We start from the raw sequence: 21,724 nt of genomic DNA, 5'->3' as shown, positions 1-21,724 counted from the left end.
CCAGACAGACACTCAAAACAAGCATAGAGCATGTTTAATTTATCTGAATAATGATGTGATTATTAAATTCTCTAGTCTACTCCGTGATATGCCTCTTAAGATTTCTGTTCAGGAGGTGCGTTTAAGCTTGATAGGAGGCAATGAGAGGAAAGCTGCAGGTCCAGATAACATTCCAGGGTTTTTTTTGTTTTTTTTAAATACAATGCATCCATAAAGTTTCTCACAGCTCTTCACTTTTTCTCACATTTTGGTATGTTACAGCCTTATTCCAAAATGGATCAAATGCATTATTTTCCTCAAAATTCTACAATAATGACAACATGAAAGAAGCTTTTGAAATCTTTGCAAATTTATAAAAAAAAAAAAAAAAAAAAAAATATCACATGTATTCACAGCCTTTGCTTAAAGCGGGAGTCCGCCGGGACTCCGCATTTTTTTTTTTCTTCTTTAAAAGCCAGCAGCTACAAATACTGCAGCTGCTGACTTTTAAAATAGTGACACTTACCTGTCCAGCGCGCCCGCGATGTCGGCACCCGAAGCCGATTTCTCGATCGTCTCTCGGGTGCTGCCGCCACCATCTTGGGTATGGGAATCAGGAAGTGGAGCCTTTCGGCTTCATTTCCCGGTTCCCTACTGCGCATGCGCGAGTCGCGCTGCGCAATAAGGACGGTCCCCGCTGCCTCTGGGATCTGTGCGTTTCCCAGCAGGCAGCGGGGGACTTTCGGAAAAGGGCGTAATCTAAGCCCCTTTCCGCAGAGAGCTATCCCGGAAGTGGGTGCAGATACCTGCATGAGCGGAAGGTCCACTTTAGGGTGGACCTCCGCTTTAATACTTGTTGAAGCACCTTTGGCACCAATTACAGCCTTGAGTCTGAGTATGATGCTACAAGCTTGGCACACCTATTTTTGGGCAATTTCTCCCATTCTTCTTTGCAGGACCTCTCAAGCTCCATCAGGTTTGATGGGGAGCATCTATACACAGCCATTTTAAGATCTCTCCAGAGATGTTCAAATCGGGTTTAAGTCTGGACCAATCAAGGACATTCACAGAGTTGTCCTGTAGGCACTCCTTTGTTATCTTGGCTTTGTGCTCAGAGTCATTGTCCTTTTGGAAGATTAACCTTCACCCCAGTCTGAGGTCCAGAGCACTATGGAGCAAGTTTTCATCAAGGATGTCTTTGTACATTGCTGCATTTGTTTTTTTCCCCCCCTCGATCCTGACTAATCTCCAAGTTCCTGCTGCTGAAAAACATCCCCACAGCATGATGAGCAGTGCCTAGTTTCTTCCTGCCATGACGCCTGCCATTCAGGCCAGAGTTCAATCTTTGTGTCACCAGACCAGAGAACTTTGTTTCTCATGGTCCAAGAGTCATTCAGGTGCCTTTTGGAAAACTCAAGGTAGTCAGTCATGTGCCTTTTACTGAGAAGTGGCTTTCGTCTGGCCACTCTACCATACAGGTCTGATTGGTGAAGGGCTGCAGATATGGTTATTCTTCTGGAAGGTTCTCCTCTCTCCACAGAGAAATGCTGGAGCTTTGACAGAATGACCATCAGGTTCTTGTCACCTCCTTGACTAAGGCCCTTCTCCCCTGATCCTTCAGTTTGGCTGGGCTGCCTGCTCTAGGAAGAGTTCTGGTGGTTACAAACATCTTCCATTTACGGATGATGGAGGCCACTGTGCTCATTGGGACTTTCCATGCTGCAGAATTTCTGTACCCTTCCCCAGATCTGTGAGGTCTACAGACAATTTCTTGGACTTCATGGCTTGGTTTGTGCTCCGACATGCACTGTTAACTGTGGGACCTTATATAGAAAGGTGTGTGCCTTTCCAAATCATGTCCAATCAACTGAATTTACCACAGGTGGACTCCAATCAAGTTGTAGAAACATCTGAAGGATAATCCACGGAGCTCAATTTTGAGTGTCATGGCAAAGGCTGCGAATACTTACGTGCATGTGATTTTTTTATTTTTAATAAATTTGCAAAGATTTCAAACAAACATCTTTCACATTGTCATTATAGGGTATTGTTTGTAGAATTTTGAGGAAAATAAATTTAATCCATGTTGGAATAAGACTGCCACATGACAAAGTGAAGCGCTGTGAATACTATCCGGATGGCATTGTAAACGTGCCCATCAATTGGTAGATGTCTTTATGGCATTCTTTAACCACTTGCTTACTGGACACTTAAATCTCCTTCCTGCCCAGGCAAATTTTCAGCGCTCTCACACTTTGAATGACCATTGCACGGACATGCAACACTGTAACCATATCACTTTTTCCACACAAATAGAGATTTCTTTGTTAGTATTTCATCACCACTGGGCTTTGTATTTTTTGATAGATAAAAAAAAAAAAAAGAAAAAAAAGACCAATAATGTTGAAAACAAAAAACATTTTTCATATTTTGTTATAAAATTCTGCAAACAGGTACTTTCTCTTTCACTGACGGGTGGCACTATTGGGTGGCATGGAGAGGCAGCACTGATAAGTGACAATAATGAGGCACAAATTAGCAGAATTAGTGGGCAGTAAGGGGACATATGTCTCTCTAGCAGAAGCTGGTGAATGGCTTTCTTCTTTTCTTCACGTTAACGGTGATTGGCCCTTTACCTATTTTTTGCCGCAGCAAGGCTTTGGATTCCTCCCTTATGGTTTATGGATGTATACCACCACTTGTGGCATTGTCTAACAGAATCTGAATCAGATGACCTTTTGACAGGTTGGACCGATGCTGCATAGCAGCTAAATTTCCCAAAGCTCCAAAACGTGCCAACAGGGTATTCTGGACATGCCCATTTTCCCAAAGGGGAAGAAACAAGGCCTAAGTCACTCACAAAACCCAAACAGCAGGTAGCAGATGAGCGTCAGTGACTAGAAGGTCGCAATGACCGTAGGTGTAGGTAGGCAATCCTGAAGATTAACATTCCATTGTGCCACACAAGCAATGGTGGGGAAATGCTTCCTCAATGCTGTATGGCAGGATAGAGTGCATAGCACATGCACAACACCACACACAGTAGATTACATCAGTGCTCAGTCCCACAGTGTTAACCCTTCCCACAGGAAAGCCAGTGGGAAATAAAATAAAAATAAGAGTTCTTGATGCATGGGCAAGGGCAAGAGCATAGGCAATGCTAGATTCTCCAGAGCTGAAAAGAACGAAGTCTGGAAATTATCCTATGCAGATTTCAGTGCCCTTAGGGCAACTCCAGGCTAGCCCCGCAAAATTCAGTCCAGTGGGGGTCCCCGATACATACAGTCCAAAAACCAAACTAAGGACTACCATGCTGGATAGCTGCCGATAAGAGGGGAAACTCATTAGTGATGTAAAAAAAAAAAACATTTAAAATGAAGAAGATTCTAAAAAAAAAAAAAAAAAAAAAAAAAAAAAAAAAAAAAAGGCTACCAAAAAAATAAATAAAATAAAGAAGAAGTCTTTACTACAGCAGAGCTCAAATAAAGATGTCCATTTTCCTTGCCAACTAAGAACTAACTTCTGTTAGAGGTGGGTTTGCCAGTGTCCAGTCTATCTGTAGACAGCAGTGTAACCCATGGGTCAAGACTGTGTTCCCCAATAGATTGAGAAAGAAAAGCTGTCTAGTCCAATGAAATCAATGGGCAAAAGAGTTTCAGCGTTTTGCGGGCGCCATTAACCCCTTCAGCGGCCGCTAGCGGGTGGTTAAAGGTGCTACCGCTAGGGGCCGAAAAGCTAAAACGCCGCTAAAAAAAGGGGCGCTTAAACACCGACGCCCACCACCCCAGTGTGAAAATGCCCGAAATCACCATTTGGCCAGTTTTTGGTGACTTGGCGTTAGGTTGCACATCCTGAACCATAAAGTAAAAGGCTTGAGCCCATTATGCAGAAAGGCTGCATTGTAACACATTTTACAATGGTCAGACTATTCCATTTTAGGTTTTCCCAATAATCAAACATTCCAAAAACCTTTAAATTACATTAACAAACATCACTGTTAAAAAATCAAAACATTAACTACATAAAAAATGTTTATTTTTTTTTTCTTTTTAACGTACCCCATTTAACGTGAGGACTTGTTTCGGTGTTGAGGCAACAGTTTTATGGACAAGCAGAGCAACAATACACAGTAGCTGCACACCAGAGTTTAAAAAATAGATCACCAATTTTGTCACCATAACAGCGGATACAGAAATGTTCTGTAACAGGAAAAAATGAGCAGTATGTACTGTCTTATGTGGTTCTACAGCACACACACATATAAACTCTCCATTAGAACCTGTCCTCAATCTGGGTACTTGAGGATATGACTGTTGCCTCTGGAATGTTGGTCACAACATCTGATGCATAGGAGCTATTTACCAGCAAGCGGTCACTGACTAAAGCTTTGAAAAGACTTGTTATAGATAAAGACACTTTTTTTTAAGAAGAAAAAGAATGAGAATGTGGCAAACCACAAAAGCATATAACAGAAATATATATTTTTCTTATAGAATCTCCAATTGCAGTAGTCCTAGCTATCCCTGTGCTGGTCAATGCTCTGTGCTCATTTATAAGTGACAGTCCATTGTTTGACACAGGCATCATGGGATACGGTGACCAACGTGTTCTCATCCAACCAGGACAGTCCAGTCACATGATGTAGCCGATGGGTATCTAAATGAACAAGGCTTATAGTTATCTCAAGGCAAGAAAAAACAAACAAAAAAACAAGATTGTTTTAATCAAGTCTATTGTGACGAGGAGATGTCATCTAATGTCATGGATGGAAAAAAAAAAGTTTCTGCTTCAAGTTAATGTCATAATGTGCTATTATGTATCAAATACTACCTTAAAACAAAATCCTCCAGCAGTGTCCTGTCACCCCTGTCCGGGGCGTCCATCTTCACCTGCTATTTCTTTTGGGTTTGTGGACACCAGTCATTTCAAGCCTTCATGGTCAAGCTGTGATATGGGAGCCTTGATTGCAGCACGTCACTGGCTGCTATGAATGGGACCATCTCCTAAAAGTTGCATGTCTAGGGGATATTCCTACATCCTTTACTATAAGCCTATCTGTAGGTACTAGTGATCAAGCGGCATTTTCCACCACTAAGAATTTCATAGCTGCGTTCATTTGTGCCTTTATATCTGACTGAGGTTCAGCTTTAATGCTTTGAACCAGAGTAAAGTAGGCATATATGGAATTATGACACTTTTTACGGCTTTTCTGATCTGGATATTTAGTGACAAATACATAAAAACAAGAGACAAGGCAAATAGCATTAAGAAGAAAAGGTCACCAATAGCAGTCAGTTGGGGTTCTCTTGTTTTTCCCATAAAAGAAGAAGAATTTCAGGCATGGATATTTTATACACAGTTACTCAGGTCCAACTTAGACCAATGTAACTATGCACAAATATGATATACTATGCTATATCACCGTTAGCCAGAAATCACCAAAGTAGATATTGGCACTCCAGTGATCTCCACTTGCTTTCAGATCCCTTGCCAAGCGGCTGCCCTGCTGCATATTGAGCACGTTGGTTGCTCAGCATGGTCACCATACAGGAGCGCGCTTTGCACTTTCTGAATACATTTTACGCTTTTTCTGATTGGATGAGGTGGAGAAGCAGGGAGATAATGTAACAAACTGACATAACAAATATGACCTTTAGTGAACTTGGTGACAATTTCTCGACACAGCCCCATTACATTTATAAAGATCATGGAGAAAATGACCAGTACCTGGCATCTTAACACGTTTATCTGGATCACTCAAGGTCCAAACAAAAACCATCATATCCATTCCCCCGGAGGCAAAATGTTCATTGTCTGGTGACCAAGCAACACACACAACTTTGGCATGGTGTCCATAGAACTTGTCTTTCTCCTGTTAATAAAGACAAAACAGTTTGTAGGCTACATGTTTTTCTAGGGTACATTCCAGTGCTTGCACAATAAGGCAACATAAGTTAACATTTGGATACATTTCTAGCCAAACCTAGGAGGCGTCAGGTTTTCATTGTGAATCTTTTAAGAGAGGGCACTAACTGCAATCTACTTGCGCTGGTAACCATTGACGGGAAAGAAAGAAGCCAACATTTTACAGTTGTCACCCCATCAGGAAGAGGGGACTTTTTTCAGTCAGAAACCTGTTAGTCACAGCTATCTAAAAAGGTCATTCCTGCTCATTTCCTGCTGTGTCTGGATAGAAAGGGAAAGAAAATCTCTCCAATTGGACAGCAAAACCAAAATTCACAGGACATTAAGGCCGGGTTCATACTAGTGCAACAAACGCTCCGAGCTCAGTCGCATGACGTGTGAAAATCAATGTTTCCCTATGGGAGCAGTCTTAACTGGTCCGGCACAAGTCGGTCAGACTTTGAAAATGCTCCCTGTACTACTTTGGTCCGACTTTGATCCTACTTCAGCCCATTGACTGTTATTGAAGTCGGATCAAACTCGGATCGCCGCCTTTCATGATCTGACTTTGGCATGCGACTTGTGCTCTGATGACCTTGAGGGGGAACTCGACGCCAAATTTTAAATAAAAGCCAGTATGGGTTTCCCCTCCAATAGCAAGCCAGGCCCTTTGGGCTGATATGGATTCCAAGTAGAACCCCCCCTACACCGGAAAAACGGCATGGGGTCCCCCCAAAATCCATACCAGACCCTTATCCAAGAACACAGCCTGGCCGGTCAGGAAAGGGGGTGAGGATGAGTGAGCACCCCCCCTCCTGTACCGTACCAGGGGGTTGGGGGTTGGGTGCTTTGGGGCAGGGGGAGCCCCGTGGCCCCCCCCACCTCAAAGCACCATGCCCCCATGTTGATGAGGACAAGGGCCTCTTCCCAACAGCCCTGCCCGTTGGTTGTCGGGGTCTGTGGGTGGGGGGGCTTATCGGAATCCGGGAGTCCCCTTTAATAACTGACTTGGGGGGGGGGGGGGGGCCTCATCTGCTGGGCTCCTACACCATCTTCTGCCAGCTCTTTTACTAGAGTTGGCCTAGTAGTCTCAATCGTCTTCTTCCCTCTTCTCTCGATGTTGACATGACGATCTCTCCCACTGTAATGCCGTGTGCTCAGCAATTTATATAGCCGTGGTCACCGGGTGATGTCATCTGGTGACCCCGTCCCTTATGACGTCACAGCTCCATCATGCCCGAGTGGTGACGTCATAAGCGGCGGGGTCACCGGATAACATCACCTAGTGACCACGCCCCATGCCTATATAAGTTGGGCACATGGCATTACAGTGGGAGAGAGAGCATAGTGTCAACATTGGAAGAAGAGAGACAAAGGCAATGACAGAAGACCAGGCCAACGCTAGTAAAACAGCTGGAAGAAGATAGCGGAGAAGCCCGGCAGAAGAGGGCGGAGAAAAGGTTGGATAGAGCGGAGAAGTCGGAAAAGACCCCCAAAGTCAGAAGGCGGCCCCTGGAGCTGCCTAATAAATTACTTTAAAAAACTGTTTTTTTTTTTATTGACACTTTTTCCCCAGGTGAATGGGTAGGGGTACCATGTACCTTAAAGGGGGCTCCCGGATTCCGATGAGCCTCCCATCTGCAGGCCCTGACAACCAATGGCCAGGGTTGTCGGGAAGAGGCCTTTGTCCTCATCAACATGGAGACAAGGTGCATTGGGGTGGGGGGGGGGGCACAGGGTGCCCCTCCCCAAAGCACCCACCACCCTATTTTGAGGGAATGCGGCCTGGTATGGTTCGGGGGGAGGGGCCCTCACTTGTCCCCACCCATCTTCCTGGCTGCCCGGGCTGCGGCCAGCCAGGAAGAGGGGTGTGTGTGGTATGATCCTGGAGGGGGAACCCATGCCGGTTTTTTTATTTAAAATTTGGCGTGGAGTTCCCCCTCACGATTCATACCAAACACAGTGCCTGGTACTGGCGTGGATCCAAGTCAGATCCCTGTTTATTGAAGATGGATGTAGGACCAATAATATAGGATCAATGTAGGACTGATGTTGCAGAGCAAAGTAGGATGAAAGTTATACTACTGTCGTGTAGTATAGTGTAAACCCAGCCTAAAAGAATGATGAGACTATACACGTTTAAAAACATCTCAATAGTGTTAATTTAACAAAACTAGATCGCACAAAATCTGGTGCAGCTGTGCATAGAAAACAATCAGCTTCTAACTTCAGTTTGTCCAATTACGTTGACAGAAAAAAAAAAAACTGATTGGTTTCTATGCAGATCTAGACCAGATTTTGCACTCTCCAGTTTTAGTATATCAGTCCCAATTTGTTGGAACAGCCACCAGAGGATTTCGGCTGAAGAGAATGCTATGGTAATTTTCTAAAATTAAGTATGCAACTTGGATGGGGAATTTCTAGGGTAGTTTAGGTCAAGATGAATAGGAAGGGTACTTTTTTTATTTATTTTTTATTAAAAACCAGACACTTTACAACCCCTGTGAGTGATTTTAAATATTGCACAAACTAGTGATGTTAGGTTTCTCAGAGTAACTGCCCACCCCCAGGGCCGCTGATAAGCCAGTACAACTGGCCCTGCTGTACCGGGCCCAGCCAGCAGGGGGGCCCGGCAATCAGAGAATAAAAGAATGCAGAGTAAAAAAAAAAAAAAAAAAAAAAAAGTCTCAGCCAGCATCCGACTTATCTGAGCTTTTTTCATCTTTCTGGGTGCCTCCGTATTCATGTTTTGTTCTTCTGGATGTGAGGTACTATTTTTTCTATTTCGGGAGCATGTCACTTCCGCAGCCACTCCACAACTGGCTCAAGTCCCGCCCTGCACATTCCCTTCCCATGCGGAGTGATTCATCTCCTTCTGCTTAAGGCAGGAGCAGACATATAGGGGTCACCATTGAGCTTGGGCTGCATGCTGCAGGGGGCACGTGTGCCCCCCCCCATGCCTGAATTGTTAGAGAAGTGGCTGCCTGATCCTCAGCTGATGTGTAAATCGGTGATGCAGGAACTCGATCTCACTCTTTACAGTTACACTGAAAGGGAAAGCAAAGGGAGAGCTGGCTTGCAGTGTGTACTGTGCTCTCTGCCTCCCCCTAGAGGTCAGTACCCGGCATGGAGATTGAAGGTATAGTGCTGCTGACAATTAAAACAAAAGCAAACTGTATATGTTTGTAATTATGCATGTGTGTGTGCTCAAAATCAGAGGGCAGGGAAGAGGGATTTAACCGACTATAGTAGATGGTAAATTCTCACAGTATCCCCTCGGGAAAAGAGACAATAGACCCTTCAAATGCACAGATTTTGGATATACAGTAGAAGTGAGGGGCCAATTCTGTTGAGAAAGCATGGCCAGAAATCTGTCATTTTTGTCCCCCTGTCCCAAAAAAAAGTTGCCGGCTGCTATGCAAATCTAGCCTCATGACCTCTGCCATGTGTAACAACAGGTCCTCCTTAGCAGACAGCTACCGTTTAAGAGATGTGTCTGTGTGTGCTTTTATGTGTGTGTATTTACGTGTGTGTGTATGTATATGTGTTTGGATTTATATGTATGTATATGTGTGTGCATTTATATCTGTGTGTATGTATTTATATGCATATTTGTATATGTGCGCGTGTGTGTGTGTATACACTACTTTTAAACTTGACGCCCTTTTTCTGTACGATCAGAGCTGATTTTCTTAGAGCGGTTCATAATACCAAAAAGAAAACACCATTCCTCTGAAAAGCAATCCAGGCTCAGATCGCTTTTCAGAGACAGTTGACAGGCAGTAAAGAGGCAATATATTGTAACATGACTGGTAAAATGTTGATAAACACTGATCTAGAGGAACCGATCTCTCCAATTTCCTCCTGCAGCCGCTGAAAGCCTGGAAGAGGATAAGGGTGGGGCTAAAGGGGGCCCCCAGACAGGTATGCTGTATGGGGCCCCATGATTTCTATCAGCTGCCCTGCCCACCCCATACAGTCGTGCTCTAGTAACCAGGCCGTGTTATCAGAATATGTGCTAAAAGGATTAAATTAGGTGGATAATATGTTGCTACTGTTCAAACGACTTAGTAGGGGATTAGAATCATGTAATATAAATCTGCAGGTTATGTAGACTAAAGGACAGCTTAATGATAAAGGAGCGGAAAACATAAGCTAGCCAAAGATATGAGATGGTGGATAGGAAAATCAATAAAAGAGCTTTTATAAACTTGTACAATCATTCAACAGAGCATGCATGTTTGCCCAAATATACATAAAAAAAAATAATAATAATAATAATAAATATATATACATACACATACATACACACACACACACATATACATACAGTCGTGCTCATAAGTTTACTGGCAGAATTTATAATTTCTTGGCCATTTTTCAGAGAATATGAATGAGAACACAAGAACGTTTTTTCACTCATGGTTAGTGTTTGGCTGAAGCCATTTATTATCAATCAACTGTGTTTACTCTTTAAATGACGACAACAGAAACTGCCCAAATGACCCTGATCAAAAGTTTACATACCCCAGTTCTTAAAGCGGGAGTCCGCCGGGACGCCGCGTTTTTTTTTTTTTTTTTTTTTTAAAAGCCAGCAGCTACAAATACAAGTGACACTTAACTGTCCAGCGCGCCCGCGATGTCGGCACCCGAAGCCGATCTCTCGATCGTCTCTCGGGTGCTGCCGCCGCCATCTTGAGTATGGGAATCAGGAAGTGGAGCCTTTCGGCTTCATTTCCCAGTTCCCTACTGCGCATGCGCGAGTCGCGCTGCGCAATAAGGATGGACCCGCTGCCTCTGGGATCTGTGTGTTTCCCAGCAGGCAGCGGGGGACTTTCGGAAAGGGGCGTAATCTACGCCCCTTTCCGCAGAGAGCTATCCCGGAAGTGGGTGCAGATACCTGTACTGTACAAGTCTCTGCACCCCCCTCCCCCCTGAAAGGTGCCAATTGTGGCGCCGGAGGGGGGGAGGGTTCCGATGAGCAGAAGGTCCACTTTAGGGTGGACCTCCGCTTTAATAACGTGTATTGCCCCCTTTACCATCTAAGAAGATAAAGAACCTCATCCACAAATACCACAAAAGACTTCAAGCTGCCATTGATGTTAAAGCTGCCCATTCCTCTTTGCAAAAAAACCCCAGTTCCTGTAAATTCTTGGGCAGTCTTGCATGAACTGCACATTTGAGATATCCCCAAAGTGGCTTAATGATATTAAGGTCAGGAGACGGAGATACTTTATTCTGCTGTAGCCAATGACAGGTTGACTTGGCCTTGTGTTTTGGATCATTGTCATGTTGGAATGTCCAAGTACGTCCCATGCGCAGCTTCCTTGCTGATGAATGCAAATGATCTCCAGTATTTTTTGATAACATACTGCTTTCATCTTGCCATCAATTTTGACCGAATTTCCTGGACCTTTGTAGCTCACACATCCCCAAAACATCAGCGATCCACCTCTGTGTTTCACATAGGAATGGTGGACCTTTCATCATAGGCCTTGTCGACTCCTCTCCAAATGAAGCGTTTATGGTTGTGGCCAAAAAGCTAAATTTTGGTCTCCTCACGCCAAATGACTGTACCAGAAGGCTTGAGGAGTGTCTCTGCTGCTTGGCAGATTTTAAGCGGGATACTTTGTGGCATTTGCGTAGTAATGGCTTTCTTCTGGCAACCCAACCATGCAGCCCATCTTTCTTCAAGTGCCTCCTTATTGTGCATCTTGAAACAGCCACAACACACGTTTTCAAAGAGTCTTGTATTTCACTTGAAGTTTTGTGTTTTTTTTCTTTGCATCCTGAACAATTTCCTGGCAGTTGTGGCTGAAGTTTTAGCTGTTCTACCCGACCGTGGTTTGGTTTCAACAGAACTCCTCATTTTGTACGTCTTGATTAGAGTTTGAACACTGCTAACTGGTGTTCTCAATTCCTTGGATATCTTTTTAAATCCCTACCCTGTTTTATACAGTTCAACAACCTTTTCCCACAGATCCTTTGACAATTATTTTGCTTTCTCCATGACTCAGAATCCAGAAACATCAATGCAGCACTGGATGAAAGATGCAAGGGTCTGTCCGGAGTCCAGAAACTCATCAACCTTTTACACACACACACACACACACACACACACACACACACACACACACACTAATTACAAGCAAACAGATCACAGGTGAGGGTGGTTACCTTTAAAGTAAACCCTTAACAACTTTATGCCACAGGTAAGCCTATAATAAGGCTTACCTGTAGCTACCCATCGGTTTAGGAGATGCCCTCTGCATGTGCCCATGACATTGACACATGTGCACTGGGGCAAACTGAAGCAATGGCACATATGTGCCGTTGCTTCAGTCTGAGTGCCACTACCGCCACGTCACGCTATAGCGGCTCCGGCCAATCACAGCGCCGGAGCTGCGATACCCGGAAGTAACTCCCGGGAGAGAGGTTGCCGGCTGTAGGGGGAGACTAGGACAGCTGCGGGGGGGCTTCATTCTTGGTAATTCATAATGAGCTAATATGCTATGCATACTAGCTCATTATGCCTTTGTCTTGCAGGGTTTTTTTTTTTTAACCAGAGTTTACAACCACTTTAATAGCCATTCAAACCCCTTTGTGTGCATGTTAACGGGCAAAAATCACCAGGGTATGTACATTTTTGATTAGGGTCTTTTGCATAGTTTCTATTGTCATTATGATTTAAAAAGAGTAAACAGTTGATTGATAATAAATGGCTTCAGCCAAAACACCAACCATGAGTGCAAGAAACGTTTTTGTGTTCTCATATTCTCAGAAAAATGGCCAAGAAATCATAAATTCTGCCAGGGTATGTAAACATAATATATATATATATATATATATATATATATATATATATATATATATATATATATATATATATATATATATATATATATCTTTTTATTTATTATTTTAATGTAACAAATAATTGGCACCAAGACCTCAACATGGAATGGCCGATCTAACCATTTGTCAGTATCCCAGAGATGGGACAGGCTTTAACATTGTCAATACACCTGCAGGGCCCAGACTACTAGAGCTCTCAGTCCAGGGGGCTCCGGCATATACTGTACATAATTATTAGTGCTAACATTTTTCTAATTTCACATGGCCGTTCAGATCCACCTGTCAGTTTTTCAGAAAGCCCAAAGTAAGTTTATGGGTAGGCGGATGTAAATGGAGATCTGATTACCTCAGAGTCTTTCAAAGACAAAAAAATGCACCTAGTTGTGGCAGATCTGGGGTAGTCTGATGTAAATTAAACTTCCATTTACATCCGCCTGCCCACAAACCTAGTATGGGCCCATTAAAATAGTAGTAAAGTCATGGAATGTAAAATCCGCTATCAGGCAGGGTTTTTAATAACAGAAAGGACCTTAGTGGTCTCTGTCATAAACGGCCCCCTGCCTATCAGCATTAAATGTGACCCGAGCCACACATTCGCAGCTCAGATCACATTTAAGGCCAGCTCTCTGTGCCACAGTGATGCGACTCCTGTGCCATGTGCAGGAGCGACGTCACCACAACCCGGCCAATCCAGCGGAAGAAGATACAAAACCTGTAAAGGGACACCGGGCAAAGAAGGAAGTGCTGGGGGAACCATGACAGTGCTGCACTGCAGGGTTCCATTTGCAGGGAAGTCTGTCATAATGTGCTAGTATGTGGTGCATACTAGCACATTATGACTTAAACGTGCAGGGGGAGGCAGCTTATTTTTAACAATACTTTACTACTGCTTCGTTCATCTCCAATTCAGAAGGGGAACTGTTCACTTATCCCCTGTGGATTGTAACACAAATGGCCCATGTGAAGGAGGCCTTAGGCTACATAGCTTAAAAAGCAAAGGCAGCATAACCCCAATCTTCGGTATTCACTTACTGCATATCCATCAGCAACACTGAAAACCGTGACCACACGGTTGGCATCAGTAGCGGCAAGGAAGGCACCATCGTTAGAATAGGCAAGACTGGTTACTGCAGCGTTGACCGGCAGAGACTTTCCCTCGTTCTTTAGAGCATTTCCTTGAATAGAATACATGTGGATGTTGCCATCCTATAAAAGAGGGGAAAAAAATAAAAAAATAAAAAAGCACAGACAAAGGTTAGGGCAGAATTACTTTAGGCGCAGGTCTCAAGCTGCCCTCGGCACCAGAAACCCCCAACCTAAGACTGTTACACCACTAGTATAGTAGTCATAGTATAAGCTGTACAAAATCCCTAAGCTGGTTGCAGTCAAATAACCAACCTATATTTATACACAGCCAAGTGTTTGCCAGCTGATAAACTCAGATGATCCTTCCATCTATGATCCCAGTTAATGACGCTTGCCCAAAAATTTGAGACAATAAGACCACAATATTTTGCAGCTGGCACAAACTTACGATAACACGGTATAGTAATGTAGCAATAATGACAGAATCTTGAAGCATAATACAGATATAATTACAGTTACCGTATATACTCGAGTATAGGCCGACCCGAATATAAGCCGAGGCCCCCAATTTACCCCCAAAAAAACTGGCAAACTTATTGACTCGTGTATAAGCCGAGGGTGAGACATGCCTGTCCATCCCTGTGTGTGTGTCCGTCCATCCCTGTGTGTCCGTCCATCCCTGTGTGTCCGTCCATCCCTGTGTGTGTGTGTGTCCATCCATCCATCCATCCCTGTGTGTGTGTGTCTCCATCCATCCATCCCTGTGTGTGTCTCCATCCATCCATCCATCCATCCCTGTGTGTGTGTGTCTCCATCCATCCATCCATCCCTGTGTGTGTGTGTATCCATCCATCCATCCGTGTGTGTGTCTCCATCCGTGTGTGTGTGTGTGTGTATTGTCAGGGCTGGGCTCAGTATATATAATTTCACCCTCAGAGTATTATTTATTTTTATTTCCTAGAAGGTTTCATCATTCAGTTGTTGCCTGTGGCATTCTTATTCAAGTCTTCTGTAAATTAAAGACAATAAAATGTGTTTTCTGACATAGTTATGATGTTTCATATAAAGATATGAGGCTCAGACCTTCCCACTAAATCTTCGCAAATAAAAGTACAAGGGTGTATTTTCTACAGTGAGATGACCTGTGACTGCACAATGTTCCAGTGATTAAAAGCAACTTCTGCAGAGGACTCAGAGAACCTTTGATGAGAACAAATAGCAATCAGAAAAGCAGCTGGAAGAAAATCTTGAGGTTACTCTAAGTGAAGACATAAGAGTTTTAACAAAAGGTGTGTACAAGCACAAATAAAGCACTTACAAAGCATCAACACTTGGCTGGAAAAAAAAAACTTTTAAATGAGCAACTAGCTATGGGAATGGAGTGTGTCCAGCCTACCTGTGTCCCGAGCCTTTGTCCCGAGCCTCCGTCCCGTGTCGTGCCTTGCCTTCGTCCCGTCCCGTCCCGTCCCGTGCCTTGCCTTGCCTCCGTCCCGTGCCCTCTTCGTCGGCGGCCATTGTAAAATTCAAAAGCTGCGCCTCCTCCTTCGCCTGTGATAGGCGGAACACTGAATTTCCCAGCAGCCTGTGTTCCGCCTATCACGGACGTCGTATCATCCTCGTCCGTAGTACGAGGATGAGACGATGCCCGTGATAGGCGGAACACAGGCTGCTGGGAAATTCAGTGTTCCGCCTATCACAGGCGAAGGCGGAGCCGGAGGCGCGGCTTTTGAATCATAGAATGGCCGCTGTCTGTCTGCTCGACACGCTGATCGAGCGGGCAGACAGCAATGACTGGAGTATAAGCCGAGGGGGGCACTTTCAGCCTCAAAAAAGAGGCTGAAAATCTCGGCTTATACTCGAGTATATACGGTATGTTTGCTTCTTTATATTACTTGAGGACAGAATATGATGTTACAATGCCATCTAGTGGTCTATTATTTCAACAGTGATTCCCCCTCCTTTAAAAAAAAAAAAAAAACTAACATGTTAAAACTAATGGTTTTGCACAAAGGAACCCCCGATCCTCCCACCAAGTGCCCCCATAGCAAACGGCTTGCTTTAGGGGTACTCATGCATTTTCGCAAATTTTCGGCATGCAGAAGGCTTTTTACCTTAATGCAGAGACTAACATTAAGGCAAGCGTTGGACAGCTTTTTTGAGAAGAAAACATTCTGCCTTTACAAACGCTTTAATGGCGATCTGAGCATCATCATGGTCACACAGGAAGGTTGAAGGTATGAAACCTAGGAGGGGTCAGGGAATGAGTCTAGTTTGTAGCCCTGGGACACCATCTCCCACACCCTAGCATCAGATGAAAGCTGTTCAAGCAGCTGCAAAAGTTAAAATAACATTCCCCTGATCCCTCTGAAAAGTTGGATTTAACCTTCATGGCTTGTTTGAGGACTTGGCAGACTGAGTGCCAGTCCTTGCAGGTGGGTGGAGTGCCAAATTGAGGGGGTCAAAAAGAAAAAAAAAAATAGGCTTTTTCTTGATGAGGGGGAAGGCATTTGTAGTTTGTGCCTTACACTTATGCGGAGGAAGATGGGTGCTCTTGCCACCAATAGCATCCTTAATGATGTTGCCAAATGCAGGTCCAGAGAAACTGTTTGTTGGCCATATTGCTCAAATGCTTTATACACAAGGATTCTGCAATCCTAAACTTTAGGCAGCATGCCCTACGCATATGGGACACATGCAAGAAACAAGATATAAGTGCCTAGCAGCAAAGGGCTCATTTCTTCATATGGTCTGGAACTGTAATAGAATACGCCAGGGGTTGACAAATTTGCTTGGAATCTAGGAGCCAGCTAAAAAAGTTAGGAGCCAGGTCCGTGACGGCGATCTGGACCTGTCCCTGGCCTGACATGGAGACGAATGAGGGGAAGATAGCCCCCAGCCCCCCACCTGTCTCCAAGTCATTACCCATAGCTCTTAGAGGGACATTTTATTTTTTTTATTTTTTTCAAATGACACATTTTTTAAAATTGCATTTTAGTGTAAATATGAGATCCGAGGTCTCTCTGACCCCAGATCTCATATACAAGAGGACCTGTCATGCTTTTTTCTATTACAAGGGATTTTTACATTCCTTGTAATAGGAATAAAAGTGACACACTTTTTTTTTTTTTTTTTTTTTTTAAAGAACAGTGAAAAAAATAAAAATAAAAGTTAAAATAAGAAAAAATAATTTTTTAAACGCGCCCTGTCCCGCCAAGCTTGCGTGCAGAAGCGAACGCATATATGAAAGCAGTGTTCAAACCACACATGTGAGGTATCGCTGCGATCGGTAGAGCGAGAGCAATAATTCTACCCCAGAACTCCTCCGTAACTTAAAACGTGCAACCTGTAGAATCTTTTTTAAACGTCACCTATGGAGATTATTAAGGGTAAAAGTTTGTCGCCATTCCATGAGCAGGCGCAATTTTGAAGTATGTCATGTTGGGTATCGATTTACTCGACGTAACATTATCTTTCACAATATAAAAAAAAATAAAAATTGGGCTAACTTTACTGTCGTCTTATTTTTTTGTTATTAAATACATTTTCCCCAAAAAAGTGCGCTTTTAAGTCCGCTGTGCAAATACGGTGTGACAGACAGTATTGCAACGACCACCATTTTATTCTCTAGGGTGTTAGAATAAAATATATATATAATGTTTAGGGGTTCTGAGTAAAGGGAAGGAGATGGAGCTTCCCCTGCCTGCCAGCCTATTAGCATTACTGGTTGTAATTCCAACGGCCACCACAAGAGGGTGCCAGATTCCAGAAGGAACCATAGGATCACAGAAGCCCTCAAAGCTGGGGGCTCAATTACCGGCCACCGGCGGCGCGGCCCGACGCGATCACACCAGGGGGGGGGGGGGGGGGGGGTCCGTGGTGACAGGATACCCCCAGCTGTGATGCCCCAGGCGCCAGGTCGCTAATTCTAGTCGCAAATGCGACCTGGCGCCCGGGTTTTGTCGAGCCCTGGAATACGCCCATTATGGTTACAAGTAACGCAATTCATTGCGGATAAATTTGATCTCCCAAACATTTGTAGCCCGTTGCTGGACCTACTGGGTATCAGAGGATGAAGTTATGAGTAATAACATGAGAACGCTCTTAAAATGACTGCTATACTACATTAGAAAGTTGATTGTCCTTAATTGGATTATGAGAGACTCACACTAACTGCCTGGAAAAGTCTAGTCAATACCAATGTCACACTATATAAAATGACTTACGAGTCAAGGGGCAGTCCTAAGAAATTTAACAAAGTTTGGGGAAGATGGATCAACTAAGGAAACTGTGCAATCTTACACTTAAGAAAAATCTCTAATGACAATGCTGGGGGGGAGAGAACAGGTACATTTTGAACAAATTGACTGCTGGATCATGGTAGTAGGTGGAGAACAGCACCTCCAGTTTGTTAATCTGTTACTGAAATATGGAAAGAATATACTAGTTTATGTATGTGAGCCATATGGTAAGATTGATTTTTTCTTTTTAATCAAAACAAAAGAGATGCCGAATGTATAATAATATCATATAGACTGAAAATAATCTGTATATATTATAAAACACACCCCCATTTCTGTATTATTTGACTTGTAGGCATTTGGCAAATAAAAACCGAAAAGGAAGAAAGAAGAAGGAAGAAGGAAGAAGAAAGAAGACTAAGATAGAAGTCTTCTAGCATCTTGACACTCCTGTGATGTGGCATCCGCGATATAAAGATAGCAGGACAGTCCATCCCCTGGTGAACTTTTGCCTCAATTTAGTAACCTCCATAGTATGCCCCAGCATTACCACTCATGGGTTACAAAACCACAGCTGCAAAGCCACCTGGATAGAGTTGTGCATCTTTCATAGATATCTGTGAGAATATGCAATCATTAAGGCCCAACTCCTGTGTAAACATCTTTTTGTTAGAGTTGGGAAGGCTTACAACCTTTGATTTGTATTGTCATTCCAATCTGGGAGATTTTACTTCACTCCCCACCCTCTGATCACAAAAGGAGGACACAGTAAACGAGGAGGAGATCTCCACAGCAGGGACGCAGACCACAATAAAAATCTGACAGAAGGTTATCGCCCTTCCTTCCTGCCTACTTTTAATAAAATGTTTTAATACTCTCGCAGTTGAAGTGCTAATGATCACTTCCTGTCTTGGACTGGACAGAGGTTCCAGAGCCTGTACAGCAGTGAATCCCAGCTGGTATGAATCCAATTTATATAGAAGGTTAGAGCATGCAACCCTCATTTACTCCGACACCATCTGTACACATGCTCAGTAATTAACTTGTAAAGCACAGCATGAGTGAATACATGTGGGAGTATTAGATTAAATACAGACCAGTTATGCCTTAAAACAACATTTAACTTACCACTCCACCAACAACAACTGTTCCAGAGCCTTTGTGGACAGCGACCGACTCCGGCTCATAATCCAGAGTGTCAACAAAAACTTTCTTCTTGTCTTTTAGGAGGACAACCTGTGAAGGGAATGGAAAGCAGATCTCACAAAAGTAGAATTCAACTCCTTGATAAACCATTCTAACTGGTCTGGTTAAGGTTGGCCATTTGTAGACAGAAAGGGCTGCCTGAAAATTCTGCTTGGCTGCAAGAGGCCTTCTTTGCAACAGATAAGACCATCCACAATGATACCCATATCTCTCAGATTTGGGTATTTGGTACAAGTGCCAAAAGCCCACATGTGTGGGGACCAAGCAATGCATTTATAAGAGCGGCATATACAGTACTGAGCAAATGTTTAAAGGCAGGTTGGAAGAAATGATGTAAAAGTAAGAATGTTTAATAAAAATAAATAATGAAAAAAAAAAAAAAAATGTAGAATTTTTTTTTTTGGTTTATTATTAACAATTTACAAAATGTCTGCAAGTGTACCTAGAATTGATGTTTTGAAGGCAAAGGGTGGTTACACCAAATATCGATTTGGATTTTGCTTCTGTTCATTTACTTTATTTTTATCAATTAACAAAATGGAAACCATTAACACTTTTATTTATAAAATTCTTTATCTACAGCATTTTTTCACACCTGCCAAACTTTTTTTGTACAAACAGATATAGCCCTCATAACTACATTTTCCAACCCGGACATAAATGCTAAAGCATCAGGGCGATTATTATTTCACTTCTAGAACGCCAGCAAAGACCCATACACAAACAACTTCTCAGTTGACACTTAACTAAACAGAATTAGCCTTTTCATAGCCTTCTTAATTCATCAATATCAAAGCGGTGTTCTTTAATCATGGCTCCTTCTTAAAGCAGGGTTCATCAGCACTGGCAGTGGGAGAGATGAGCATTAAAGTGTAACTAAACCAAGACTCTGCATTCACTATCTCTGGTCTCCCACAGTACACAGAAATGGAATTATTTTACTAAATATAAACTGCTAAAATACCTTTTCTCAATAGCAGTATATAGCAGTTTTGTGACTTCTAGCAGTATCCAGCCGAGCACTGGTGAAAGGATAAAGTTCACTTTTTGGGGGGGGAAAAAAAAAAAAAAAATGAATAAATGCAATTTTTTTTGCAGGGGAAGAAGAAGAAGAAGAAGAAGAAGAAGAAGAAGAAGAGAAGAAGAAGAAGAAGAAGAAGAAGAAGAAGAAGAAGAAGAAGAAGAAGAAGAAGAAGAAGAAGAAGAAGAAGAAGAAGAAGAAGAAGAAGAAGAAGAAGAAGAAGAAGAAGAAGAAGAAGAAGAAGAAAAGAAGAAGAAGAAGAAGAGAAGAAAGAAGAAGAAGAAGAAGAAGAAGAAGAAAGAAGAAGAAGAAGAAGAAGAAGAAGAAGAAGAAGAAGAAGAAGAAGAAGAAGAAGAAGAAGAAGAAGAAGAAGAAGAAGAAGAAGAAGAAGAAGAAGAAGAAGAAGAAGAAGAAGAAGAAGAAGAAGAAGAAGAAGAAGAAGAAGAAGAAGAAGAAGAAGAAGAAGAAGAAGAAGAAGAAGAAGAAGAAGAAGAAGAAGAAGAAGAAGAAGAAGAAGAAGAAGAAGAAGAAGAAGAAGAAGAAGAAGAAGAAGAAGAAGAAGAAGAAGAAGAAGAAGAAGAAGAAGAAGAAGAAGAAGAAGAAGAAGAAGAAGAAGAAGAAGAAGAAGAAGAAGAAGAAGAAGAAGAAGAAGAAGAAGAAGAAGAAGAAGAAGAAGAAGAAGAAGAAGAAGAAGAAGAAGAAGAAGAAGAAGAAGAAGAAGAAGAAGAAGAAGAAGAAGAAGAAGAAGAAGAAGAAGAAGAAGAAGAAGAAGAAGAAGAAGAAGAAGAAGAAAGAAGAAGAAGAAGAAGAAGAAGAAGAAGAAGAAGAAGAAGAAGAAGAAGAAGAAGAAGGAAGAAGAAGAAGAAGAAGAAGAAGAAGAAGAAGAAGAAGAAGAAGAAGAAGAAGAAGAAGAAGAAGAAGAAGAAGAAGAAGAAGAAGAAGAAGAAGAAGAAGAAGAAGAAGAAGAAGAAGAAGAAGAAGAAGAAGAAGAAGAAGAAGAAGAAGAAGAAGAAGAAGAAGAGAAGAAGAAGAAGAAGAAGAAGAAGAAGAAGAAGAAGAAGAAGAAGAAGAAGAAGAAGAAGAAGAAGAAGAAGAAGAAGAAGAAGAAGAAGAAGAAGAAGAAGAAGAAGAAGAAGAAGAAGAAGAAGAAGAAGAAGAAGAAGAAGAAGAAGAAGAAGAAGAAGAAGAAGAAGAAGAAGAAGAAGAAGAAGAAGAAGAAGAAGAAGAAGAAGAAGAAGAGAAGAAGAAGAAGAAGAAGAAGAAGAAGAAGAAGAAGAAGAAGAAGAAGAAGAAGAAGAAGAAGAAGAAGAAGAAGAAGAAGAAGAGAAGAAGAAGAAGAAGAAGAAGAAGAAGAAGAAGAAGAAGAAGAAAGAAGAAGAAGAAGAAGAAGAAGAAGAAGAAGAAGAAGAAGAAGAAGAAGTGCATTGTTTTATCT

The 21,724-nt window shown here is 42.6% G+C and overlaps 1 protein-coding gene across 1 annotated transcript in view; it reads right to left on the bottom strand.

The window, feature by feature from the left end:
* Positions 1-3,997: 3,997 nt before the first annotated feature.
* WDR1 (WD repeat domain 1) overlaps positions 3,998-21,724 on the bottom strand; it is a 74,040-nt gene continuing 56,313 nt past the window's right edge. Inside the window, exons 12-15 of the mRNA XM_077477784.1 lie at positions 19,191-19,298; positions 13,771-13,944; positions 5,707-5,851; positions 3,998-4,635 (exon numbers count right to left, since the gene is read on the bottom strand). Coding sequence (XP_077333910.1) covers positions 4,526-4,635; positions 5,707-5,851; positions 13,771-13,944; positions 19,191-19,298 — 537 coding nt within the window. The 3' untranslated portion in view covers positions 3,998-4,525. The remainder of the gene's footprint in view (positions 4,636-5,706; positions 5,852-13,770; positions 13,945-19,190; positions 19,299-21,724) is intronic.

The sequence above is a fragment of the Lithobates pipiens genome, unplaced genomic scaffold, assembly GCF_037356315.1.
Source record: "Lithobates pipiens isolate NorthernLeopardFrog02 unplaced genomic scaffold, aLitPip1_a1.2 Scaffold_13, whole genome shotgun sequence".
NCBI lineage: Eukaryota > Metazoa > Chordata > Amphibia > Anura > Ranidae > Lithobates > Lithobates pipiens.
Note: the sequence above shows the minus strand (reverse complement) of the source record. Positions and strands in the feature narration are given on the sequence as shown.